The sequence below is a fragment of the Aquarana catesbeiana genome, linkage group LG12, assembly GCF_042186555.1.
Source record: "Aquarana catesbeiana isolate 2022-GZ linkage group LG12, ASM4218655v1, whole genome shotgun sequence".
Classification (NCBI taxonomy): domain Eukaryota; kingdom Metazoa; phylum Chordata; class Amphibia; order Anura; family Ranidae; genus Aquarana; species Aquarana catesbeiana.
The window spans coordinates 116,092,234-116,105,047 of record NC_133335.1 but is presented as its reverse complement, the minus strand read 5'-3'; the positions used below and the strand labels follow the sequence as shown (position 1 = coordinate 116,105,047).

General features: G+C 42.6%; 1 protein-coding gene across 2 annotated transcripts in view; it reads right to left on the bottom strand.

Moving 5' to 3' along the window:
* The window catches only part of RETREG3 (reticulophagy regulator family member 3), a 947,700-nt gene extending 935,415 nt beyond the window's left edge, over positions 1-12,285 (bottom strand). The window contains exons 1-2 of one of the 2 annotated variants that reach the window (XM_073608287.1): positions 12,155-12,285; positions 11,775-12,042 (exon numbers count right to left, since the gene is read on the bottom strand). In XM_073608287.1, the coding sequence (XP_073464388.1) occupies positions 11,775-12,007 (233 nt within the window). In that variant the 5' untranslated portion in view covers positions 12,008-12,042; positions 12,155-12,285. Of the gene's footprint in view, positions 1-11,774 lie in introns of both variants that reach the window. The other variant, XM_073608289.1, reaches the window with a different exon arrangement.
* Between the last annotated feature and the right edge of the window lie 529 nt (positions 12,286-12,814).

Sequence of the window (12,814 nt, the reverse complement as noted above, 5' to 3'; positions counted from 1 at the left end):
GAAGAGAAGTGTTAGCGCAAGCCAACGCATATGCGCAGAAAAGTGAACATGCACAGCGCATTCTGTGACAGATAAGGGCAGTAAATGGGCTATTAAAGCTGGATCAGCACTCAGGATCACTGCTGTCTCGTATACAGCATTCTGTGGTTGTCCCGTTTCCGGTTACCTGCATCTGCTCTTCAATTATTGACCGTCTTGTTCCTGACTATTCCCGTTTTCCAACTGCATCGACCCCGGCTTGTTCTTTGACCATTCTCCTGCCTCCGCATCTGTATTTCATCTTTTCGCTAAGTATATGACCCGGCTTGTTTGACTCTGCTTATGTTCCAGCCCCTCCAGAGTTACCAAGTTGCTAGCACCTGTCCAGCTACCTCTGGGACCTGCTCTTCGGCTAAGTACCAGCCTGTTCCTGCCGACGGAGATCCACTGCTAACAGGCGGAGTACTGGATCAGCAGTCCAACAGCAAGCACGTCTACTGGCACTTGTGCGACTCTGCACTCCTGCGCCACCTGTATACTCTACCAGGGGCCCAGAGTCAGAGTTGCAAGAGAGAGGCCTTCCTCTGCATAAACCAGGCTCTACCCACCAGGTATGTGACAGTACACTGAGATTTAGGATGAGACAGAACTTTCCTGAGGGCTTCTGAATGAGGAATACATCAGAATAGAAACCCTGGAAGAACTCCCTTGTAGGGACCAGAACAATGACTCTGATCTCAGTTCCTGAATTAGGGACTTCGTGGCAAGAGCCTTGGCTGGATCCCTAGGGGTGTTTATCACCAAAAAACTTCTTGGAGGCCCTTCCGTCAATTTGATTACATAACACATGTTGTTGCCATTGCTGGCTTCAGATTGATCATAACCAACTGCGAGGCTCTTTTAAGGAGTAGGTCTATCCTCTTATCCATGGGCTCCTTTAGCGTGAGTATATATTCAAAAGGAAGGTCGGTTGACTTTGAAACCTGCAACAAAGCGGAACACAGTTTTGGGACCTTGTTCCAGATGGAGTCAGGATTTTCCTCAAACGGGAATCTTCTTTTGTAGGCCCGAGAAAAGAATGGTTTCCTCTCCGGCTACAGTCATTATTTTTTAATCAGGTCTTTGATTATTCAATAGACCGGAAAAGTGAGGCCTTTGGAGTCTCCTAGACCTGCATACATGCAGTCGTGCAGAGAGCGCTCCTTCTCTATCCCCAAGGTAGCATGGATTACTTCCAGGAGTTCTCCTACCTCTTCCAGGGACATATTTTACTTAGGAGGCGGCATCTGCCTCATTTTCCTCTTCCTCAGAATCTGTCCCCTCTTGAGTGGGGGAAACAGGTTCTTGAGCAGTATCCTGGGAGGGCGGATCTCCCATCTGTATCAGAGAAGCCCTCTGAGACTCCGATATCAGCTGCGATGCCCTGGGTTCCCCTGAGAGTCCTGGCATTTCTCTGAGGTTTGACATGAAAGCTTGAAAAGGTGGCCCAGAGCTCATCCTTAATGGCGGTAACCAGATCACCACAAATGGATGGAGACTCCTCCTTGACTAAATCCGAGATGCAATCCGCACAAAGAGGCTTTGTCCAGGATTCACTTAACTTCTCTTTGCAAACAGGACACCTTCTCTTTACTGGTTGAACAGAGCTCTTAACCTGGACGAACAGAAGAAAAAAAAGAATAGAAACCACGCTGAAATGCTGCTGCACAGCAGGCACAAATCAAAAAAACACCCAGGTGCACAAGGAAGGGACCTCTTACTTCCCTGTGCCCAAGCAAGCCCCACCACCACAACCTTGGGGAGTCCCCTACTGCTAGGCAGAACTGCTAACCCTCTAGCCACTGCATTGTCACATTCACCAGGTAGAACTCTTTCCTAGGTGGAGGGGGGTGGGGCAAGAGCCCATAGGAGAAACGGCCACAGTAAGAAAGGAACACCACCTCTTCATAGGAAAGCATCTCCATACTTAATAATAGCAGACTGTCTGAGTGAGTATCCCCCTGTTTGTTGAGGTAAGCCACTGTCGTGGCATCGTCCGAAAATAAAATAAACAGGTCCCTCGCACAAACCCTTGTTTTTGAAGCGAATAAAGCCTTTCCTAGCGCTAACAGCTCCCTATTTGAAGGCTGGGCTGCCTCCTCTGGCTGCCAGGCTCCCTGAGCCTGCCAGTCTTCTGATTGAGCACCCCAACCCCACAGGCTGGCTACTGTAATAATATTTATTGGGGAATGCTGGGCCCAAGCCTTCCCTACCTGCCGATGTTCCGGCCATTCCCGTCAGGACAGATTGAGGAAAACATCTCCTGGAAGATGTATGACCTGATCCAAAGAGGCTTTTATGCGATCCCAATAACACAGAAGAAATGCCTGAAGGGACCTGGAATGCAATTGGGCCCAGGGCACTCCCAGGATTGCTGCAGTCATCATGCCCAACAGCTGCATTACTTGATGAAGGGAGGCCTGGGGAAGGCACCTGAAACTCTGCACGGAGATTAGGATCTTCGAGACCTTCTCCTCTGGTAGAAAAATCTTTTTGGCGACTAAGTCTATCAAGCAGCCCAAAAAGACGGCTCTGGGAGGGAACCAGAGCAGAATTCTGCAGATTGACTTGCCAACCCAATCTCTGAAAGGTCTGCAGAACTACTTGTAGATCGAAAGGCCCCTGAACTGCCAATGACGTGGGCCGTTTCACGAGAAAATCGCAAACCTCAAGAATCTCTGATGATCCTGGCATATTGGTACATGAAGGTAAGATCCAAAAGGTTACCATGAATACTTCTGGCAACAACAGATTTCTGAGTGAGTAAACGTTTTCCATCATGAAACACCTGTAAATTAAGAATCTGTTTAGGAGGCTTAGTTTGATGACCATCCGAAATCCTCCAGATTCCTTTTATACCAGGAAAACATGAGTAAAACCCGTGGAATTTCTGATCCTCCGAAACAGGGGAAATAACCCCTTCTGATTCTCAAAGGAAAATCAGATCTAACATGCCCTGCCGTCTCTCTTGGTCTCTGGGCAGCCAAGCGAGAAAAAAACCTCTGGGGAGGAGGTTGAACTCCAACCTGTATCCCTCTTCTATGATCTTGAGAATAGAAGGATGTTTTGTAAACTCTGCCCATTCCTTGATGAAATGGGTCAACCTTCCCCCTACCCCTGACCTGGCGTCACTGAGAGTTCTTGGTCAGGGCTGAAGGAGCAAAGAGTGCCCCTTTAGCTTTGTCTTTGCTAAATGTCCACTTTTTCTTGGCCTGCTTACCACATGCCTTGAAATTAGCTTTGTTTCTAAAGGGCCTCTTACTTTGGGGCTTAGCCTTCTGAGACAGAAACGTTTACCCTTTTCTTAAGAACGAGCTAGTACTTCCTCTAAAGCCGAACCAAATAAAAGTTTACCTTCAAAGCTTATTTTTGGAGGTCAGATCGTCTAGAGCAATCAGTGCTAAAGTTTTGGCCACCGACCTAACCGAGTCTGCCGCTGCTTCTGCCAGAAAAGCCACTGATTTGGCAATCAGGGGGAGAGATTCCCTGACCTCCTCCACTGGTGTGTTGGAGGAGAGGTGGTCATCTAGCCTATGGACCCATACATACATCTAGGGCTGCAACTAACGATTATTTTCATAATCGATTAGTTGGCCGATTGTTGTTTCGATTAATAACCTTTCAAAAAAGCATGGTGTATAACTTAGTCAATATGTAAAGTTTAAAATAAAGGCAATTTATTCTTAAATATCAATATTAGAGCTGCACAATTAATCGTCAAGAATCATTATCGCGATCTTGACTAAAGTGTTTCACAATTCTTTCTATGCAAAGAATTCTCTCTGAAGCCACAGCCCTCAAAAGAAAGGAAGAGAAAAACCGGGCGGTCTGCCAAGAACCTAAACATTCTTTATCATTTGAACTTAAGTATAAACATTGTAACAATTTGTCAATGGAATAGACTTCTTGTGTAAGTGAAAAAAGTTTAACCACTAAAACCTTTTTCTGACATTTGTTGGTTTCAGTTAAAATCATTTCTATTTGCTAGAAAATTACTTAGAACCCCCAAACATTATATACATTTTTTTGGTAGACACCCTGGAGAATAAAATGGTGGTTGTTGCAATATTTTATGTCACACTGTATTTGCGCAGCGGCCTTTTAAATGCCAATTTAAAAAAAAAAAAAAATTACTTTAATAAATTAAAAAAAAAAAAAACTGACCAGTAAAAGCCCATTTTTTTTTTTTTGCATAATGTGAAAGATTTTACATCACGAGAATCGTGATCTTGTTATTCTAAGCAAAAAAATTGTGATTCTCATTTTGGTCAGAATTGTGCAGCTCTAATGTATATGCAGTGGTAACTATAAATAACCAACTATATGGTTAGGGAGCAAAATATCTAATCCACTCTGAGAATAAGACAGAAGAGATATACTGTATATACTATTAGAGGAGATAAACTGTATATACTATTAAAGGGTGAATCTGGTAAATATCAGACTCGGAGATCAAATTTTTGTATAAAAAAAAAAAAAAAAAAAAAAAAAAAAAAAAAAAAAAAAACACAAACACAACGTCTTCCTTAAAAAAAAAAAAAAAAATGTCATTTTAAGAACGTCCGTTCGATTTTATAATCGTTAGTGGGGTCAAATTGACGTTCATTACCACCCACAGTGACGGGAAAATTTTGAAATAGAAAACTTCTTAGGCAAAGAACGGGGGTTAGGAGCATGTGACGTCACCCGCGGTCATCTGACAGACGCGATCACAAGCCTGCTGGCCGGCACTCGGATCGGAGTGCCGGTGATATGTGAGTGTTTTCGAAGTGCCGTTTTGATGTGCTTTGTTTTAGCCTATATTTATTTTAATAAATTATACACGGAGAACACTATGGTTTGTTGTTTTATATTTTATATTCAACATCTGCCATATACTGAGTACTGTGAATTGAGCCTGTGAATTGGAGGAGGTGAAGGAGTATCTTATTGACTGATCCATCCAATCCTCTAAGCGGTGTGACCTGTTTCAGGTCGAATAACTGAGGTGAGGGGCCATCTAAGAACGGTGGAGGGATCAAGTCACCATCTTGTTACTTACTGTCACCGGTGGTTCCTGTTTCTCTATTTTCAATTTTACCAGTTGTTTATGGACTTTTATTTGCGCAGCACTTTTTTATATATTTATGCTTTTGAGGTATTTTTTTGAATTGACCTTAGTGTCTGCTTGCATTTAATTTATCGGTCAGCGCTGAATTTAATTTCATTATTTCAAAGAAATTTTCAGACAGTGTATGTGGTTTTCATTCAGAAATTACATTCATTTTAAAAACAGAATGTTAAAAACAAGTGAAAATTTCAAACAACATTCTTTCATTCAGCGAATGTACAAAGATTTTTTGTCTGAATATTCTGATCTGAAAATTGATCCATGTGGCCAGCATAAGGCTAGGTACACACCTATGCAGTTTGCTTTTGATCTGTTTTTGCAGTGTGTTTTGGTTTTTGTGCACGTGATTTTGCTGTGATTTGCATTTTTTTGGCCAATTTGTTGTTGGGCAGATTAAAAAACACAAAATCCTGCAAAAACGCATTGCATACTTTTCTGCAGCTTCTCCGCTGAAGTATATTGAACCAAAAAAGCACAGTTTTGCGTAAAAAAAAAAAAAAAGTCCCTGACCCTTTCCAAATATGCAGCGGGTGAAAAAAGCATAGACGTGAACGTGTCCCATAGGAAACCATGTAAATGAACTGTAGTGCGTTTCTGCAAAAAGCACCAAAAAACACATAGATGTGAACCAGGTCTAAGACGTTTAGTAACATAATGGGGTTACAAAAAAACTAAAAGCAGATAATCACTACTGTAAGAAGTTCATTTTTTTGTAGAACTGTGAAAGTAATATTTACAGCAGCGATTACTTGCTGTTTTTGTACTATAAAGGGCTCATTTTAGTTTTTTTACCCTCATTATGTTAATGGCTAATTAATTGATTATGAAAATAGTAACTGATTAGTTGTCCATTAATCGATTAGTTGTTTCAGCCCTTCATACATCCTAGCTATACATGTGGATGCCAGGGCTGGACCAAGAAAGAAGGATGAAGCCTCCCAGGCTTTACGGAGTAAAGCGTCAGCTTTCCTATCCATCTGATCCTTAAAGTGGTTGTAAACCCTTTACAACCACTTTAAAACTACAGGCAAGCCTATAATTAGGCTTACCTGTAGCTGCACTGGATAACTCCTAAACCTGCACAGTTTAGGGGATATCCCTGTATTTGCATGTGCCAACGTCATCGGCACATGCGCACTTATGCCAACTGAAGCAATGGCATGTACGTGCCGTTGCTTCAGTTGTACTGTGCCGTTCCCGGCAGCTCCGGCCAATCACAGTGCCAGAGCCGCCATACCCGGAAGTAACCCCCTGGGAGAGATGTCGCCGCCCGGAGGGGGAGACGAGGATGGCTGCGGGGGCTTCGTTCTTGGGTTATTCATAATGAGCTAATATGCTATGCATACCAGCTCATTATGCCTCTGTCTTGCAGGGTTTTATTTTGGTTTACCCGAATTTACAACCACTTTAAGCACACCAGTCTTCAAATGAGAGATCTGATTTTTTTTTTTTTTTTTTTTTAGACACCCCTGACATAGGAGCATCCAGCCTAGGACATTTGAAAAACATTTCCTCAAAATCCGACTGAAAGGGAAACCTCCTCTTATGCCCTCTGGACTGGAACAAACTTCTCTCAGATTCTTTCCATTCAGAAATGGAACTGGTGTACAGGAAAACACTAATGCCGCGTAGACACAAGTGGACTGAACTCCGAAGGACTTTGCAATAGAGTCCCGGCGAAACGGACTTGCCTACACATGATCCCACCAAAACATGTTCTATTGCTAAGGTCCGTCAGATTTTGACAGAAAAGGTCCGATGAATCACACACACGATCGGAATGTCCGACGGATTTGTTTTGTCTGACCTTTTCTGACGGAAAGTCCGGTTGGGTGTACGCGGCATTAGGCTTACGCCCCTAAAGACCCCTGTACATTCTATCATGAACCGACTAAGTCTGCTTGGGAATAGATATCTGGCCGTGTTAACAGTCTCCTCAATTTCTGATGTGGACTCCTCGTCAGATGTAGAAACTGAGTTCTTCCCATCCTCCGGGTCAGAGACCGCCGTGAACTCACGGTCTCTAACACTAAGGGAGGTAGAGACCTCACTGAGACCGAATGGACCTGGGACACTGTCACAGCTGTTGAAGTGGAAGGACCTAACCCTGCTTATCTATCATTAAAAGGACTGGAGGGAAGAAACCACTTCTTTCATGGAAACCATTAATTCCTTTAGAGTAGAAGCAGAATCAGCCCCTGCCACTGAAGAAATACAAGTATCACACAATAATTTTCTACAGCTATCAGGAAGCTCAAATCTACAGTTCCCACATTTTCTATTAACAGGCTTGTTAACCTAGGAGAAAAAAAAAACAAAATAGGAAAGGCATATAAACTGACACTTTCTCTATCCACCCCTGGCCCTAATAGTTAATCAATTAACTGTAGGAGAGGTAATAATCTTGGGGGTAGTACTGGACCCAGATGCAGCCGCGGGTGCTCCATCCTCAGGGATGTCCTCAGTCTCCATGACATGGAGGACTTGAGCCAGGCAGGAAAGCAATCTGTAGCTGCTGAACGCTATCCGCTTGTAGTGCTGCAATCCTAGCAGCACATCCCCAGCAGCATGACATACCGAGTCGGTCTTTTAAATGAAAAAGACTCGGCGACCGGAAGTGCGTCACGCATCTTACGATTCCAGCGCCATCTTGTTGCGTCACCAGAAGTGCGTCATCCGACGCCATCTTGGTACACCCCAAAGGAGAAAATACACAAGGAAGCGCTCCTCCACTCCCCCAGGTACTCAGACGCTGGACAACCATGCTGGGGGGGTGGCAGTTGCAAATGTCCCCACAAAGGCAAGTAACCACAAAAGAGGGGGCCCTTTTCAGACTGCAAAAGCAGCAAATGCTGCAGACATGGCCACAACCGGTCTGAGGATTACTGAAAAAAGGGGGGTCCACTAACCACAGACACCAGACCTAAAGAAAAAAAACAAACAAAATGGTGTGTACTCCTGGAGGTCTGGAAACACAAAACAACTGAGGGTCAGAGGAGAGGTAGGGGCCTTTTAAATTGTGTCTGGTTTGTGTTTCCTGTACAAGGCGGAGACAATCATCTCTCAAGTAGCTGTCCTGGAAGATGAAGGAGGAAATACAGTATCTCTCTTCTGTCTGTTATTCTTAAAGGGGTTGTAAACCTACGTGTTTCTGTGTGAAAGTGTATAATAATACAGGGTATAAGGGTAATGCGTTTGTATGCACAGTATCCTGTGATAAAATCAACGGTGTTAAAAGTGAATATTTGTCCTATATCTGATATAAGAACAAACACGGCCCAGTGTGTGTAGGGGACAAATATAGATAATCCTCATACATGTAACATGTGCAAATAAACCTTAAAGTGCTAAAGTGTCATTGTGCAACTCATATGGATAAAATTGCATATAAAAGATGAAGGGTATGCGGGTAATGCGTCTGTATGCACAGTATCCTGTGATAAATCCAAAAAATGGATATTTATCCTTCAACTGATATAAAACGGCACAGTGTGTGTAGGGAATGAATAACAATAATCTACATATACACCTAGTGCTTGTGTAGCATGTGCAGATAAACCTAAAAGTGCTATAGTGTCCTTATATAACCTTTATAGGTAAAATTGTATATATAAGCCAATAAAATTACTTGCAACCAATATCACAAAACATAGCATGTGCAAACAGTATGGACAAAAGGGTGCACTGTGAAACAAAAATCATATGTAGAAAAAATGTAAACTATACAAAAATAAATATTGTACAAAGCACATTAGTGCAAAAAACAAGCCACAGAGAATATATTATTGCGTGAAGCTCAAACTTGTAAAATGCATCAAACATAAGTGCCAAAAAATGTTCAGTGATCCTTTAGCAATCCCCCTTACCTTGCGGCATCCTTATATTCTTTCATATGCTGGCCTTGCTACCACTGATGCTGCTATTGAGAGATTAAAGCACAGGGACTACCAGCTCCGGTCCAGGGACCCCCAAAGAGAGATCATCTCCTCCATTTACCTTCTATGCGGTTGTCCCATTGCCGCAAGGTAAGGGGCCATTACTTATCTGTGTGTGTGTTTGAGCACGAAGAGGATATATATATTTTTTACCCTCTCTCTTTCGGCACCCCACTGGTCACCGGTTGCACATTTTGGATTGCTAAAGGATCACTGAACATTTTTTGGCACTTATGTTTGATGCATTTTACAAGTTTGAGCTTCACGCAATAATATATTCTCTGTGGCTATCTTTTTATAGATAGATGCCATACACTTGTTTTTTGCACAATATTTATTTTTGTATAGTTTACATTTTTTCTACATATGATTTTTGTTTCGCATTGCACCCTTTTGTCCATACTGTTTGCACATGGTATGTTTTGTGATATTGGTTGCAAGTAATTTTATTGGCTTATATATACAATTTTACCTATAAAGGTTATATAAGGACACTATAGCACTTTTAGATTTATCTGCACATGCTACACAAGCACTAGGTGTATATGTGGATTATTGTTATTCATTCCCTACACACACTGTGCCGTTTTATATCAGTTGAAGGATAAATATCCATTTTTTGGATTTATCACAGGATACTGTGCATACAGACGCATTACCCGCATACCCTTCATCTTTTATATGCAATTTTATCCATACGAGTTGCACAATGACACTTTAGCACTTTAAGGTTTATTTGCACATGTTACACTAGCACTAGGGGTGTATGAGGATTATCTATATTTGTCCCCTACACACACTGGGCCGTGTTTGTTCTTATATCAGATATAGGACAAATATTCACTTTTAACACCGTTGATTTTATCACAGGATACTGTGCATACAAACGCATTACCCTTATACCCTGTATTATTATATACTTTCACACAGATACATGTTTTTGGACGAGCGCAGCACTTATTATTTATGTTTATAATTTTTTTGGGCTTGGTCTGATCCCATTCAGTGTTTGCAGCTGTCCATATGCACCATTTTTCCAAGGTAGCGCAGGAATAACTTATATAAATACTTTTCAAACCTACGTGCTTATTTCACCTTAATGCATCCTATGCATTAACATTAAAAAAAACACCTGGCTGTGGCCGGCCCCCCAGCCCCCCTGTTTTACTTACCTGAGCCCTGGAACTTGACCCACAGGGACACGCTGTCTCTCTGAGTGGGGTTCTCGGCTCTTGATTGGATAGATTGATAGCAGCGCAGCCATTGGCTCCCGCTGCTATCAAATCCAATGAATCCGGTGCCGGGTGGCAGTTCCTAGTCCTGCATTCGGCCATTGACGCTGAATGCTGGACTCGGGAGAGCACCTGCAAGGTAATCCCCCGGGAGAGCGCTTCTCCCATCACTTTAAGAGTGGATTAGAGATTATGTTCCCTAACCATATAGTTGGTTATTTGTATTTAACACTGCATATAGATATTTAAGAATAAATTGAAAATTTTATTTTTACATATTAACTAAATTATACACCACACTTTTTTTAAGGTTATTATCCGATTAATCAAAACAATAATCAGCCAACTAATCCATTATTAAAATAATTGTTAGTTGCAGCCCTAGGTTATTAATTTATGTCTTACCAACTTAATGTCCAGGCTATAGCTGAAAGATGGCTACAGCGCGGACTTAATTAGCCGGGAGGGCATACATTGACATCCTCCCGCAGCCCTTGTGGTGCTTGGGCGGTGCGCGCTGTGAGAGTCCTTGGGACTCGACCCTTTACAACGTGATCAACTGTCAGCCAATAACAGCTGAAGACATGATATAAACAGAACCCGGTAAAATGTTTTTTGTTTTTTTTTGCCTTGCACTGACAGCATGAGAAGAAAAAAAATAAGCAGATTACCGGCTTGTGTAAATAGGACAACGGTCCCACACACTGCTAAGCAGTGCCCACCAGTCCCACTTATCGGTGCCACTAATCAGTGCAGCCTGCCTCATCAGGGCACATAAATGAAGGAGAATAATTACCTGTTGGCCACATTTTAGAGCAAATTATGAAAAAGTTTTTTGTTTTTTTTTTCAGTTTTCAGTCTATTTCTGTTTGTTTAGCAAAAAATAAAAACAGATAGTGATTAAATACCACCATAAGAAATCTCTATTTGTGTGGGAAAAAAAAATTCATATGGGTACAGTGTAGCATGACTGCACAATTGTCATTCAAAGACTGAAAATTAGCCTGGGCAAGAAGAGGTTAAAAGTGGCCAGTAAGCAAGTGGTGAACACAGAAACTAAGAAAAGTGTTTTTTCTTTCAAAACGGTTGGTATTTTTTACTTTATCACATGCAGGGTTTTTTTTTTTTTATTGACTTTTACTAATGCGTTATGCGGCATTTACCAAACATTGTTGCTTTATGCAGTAAATAAAGCAGTAGTGAATTGACATTTTCAGGATCACAGTTGATATTTGGGAAAACACCTAAATACAGCATGCGATCTGGTTCTGTGAATGGAGCCCATAGCCCCAATGGAATACATGGAATATGCCTCCCCATAGAATACAGTACGTATTATATTTAATACAGCTCCCAAAAATACCCCACAGATATATGGATTATAGCTCCCTGAGAATACAGTACATGAAGTATATAGCTGCAATATAATACAGTATACGTATGGAATGCATGTATAGGGTGGTCAGGGTCCTGTCTCACCAGAACGTAGCGTTGAGACTGAGGTGGAGCAGTGCGCTGTGCCGAGGTCTTTCCCAGACCAGTACGGCCTGCAGGTATGTGACGAGCGGTTCGTAGCTCCGCAGGGTCCCTAGCAAGATTTCATTCACAGCTCGGATCTGTTCTTCTCTGTGCTGTGCAGCTAAGCCCCGTCTCCCGCCAGTCCTCGTTCTCGATAGTCCCGAGCATTCAGCCTCCGCCGCTCTCTGCGCCATCTTGAATTCACCGGGTTGTCAACATTGACGTCACTCTTGGTGTCCGACGTTAGAGAATAAGGAGAAGTTCACACTTATTATTTGGGCCACAAAAATCGATTATGAAAACAATAACACGTCTGAGTTACGTTAAAAAAAAAAAACTACCAGTATATCAACAGGTCAGAAGATGCCAACCCACCACCGTTGTGAGACTCAAGCGCCTGCGCAAACCTATCGCCCACCGCATAACATGGCGGTGTTTCGGCAGATTAGGCGACTCGTCAGATTTAGTAACGGAAGTGACGTTCCGTCTCAGTGTATCCTTACTGTGTATGAGTGCGGGGTGTAGCAAGATGGCGGCGACGGAACGTCACTTTCGTTACAAATTCTGACGGGTCGCTTAATCTGACGAAACACCGCCATCTTCGAAACAGCTGCTTCCACCCACAGCATAGTAACATTTTCATTCCGTGAATTTTTCCGTACGGGGTCCTGCAACATCAACCTTGCTTTATTCAATCCAGGACGGGCTTTCTTGTTTCGTTTCTCTTAGCGAGAAGCGCACTTCCGTACAGTGACGTCACCATCACGGAAAAGCTCGAGCGCGACAAGGTTTAGCTTTTCTGGCTTTGTTGTTCCGTACAATGACATAAAGTCACAGTTGGAGGAGCAGAGCGCGGGTGGCGGAGCGGGATAGCTCAGAGTCGTGTAAGGAATTATGCCTCGGGAGATCATCACGCTGCAGCTTGGCCAGTGCGGGAATCAGAGTCAGTATCGCGTTCTGTTATTCAATTTTATGTCGCGCTACTTACATTTTTTTTTTTT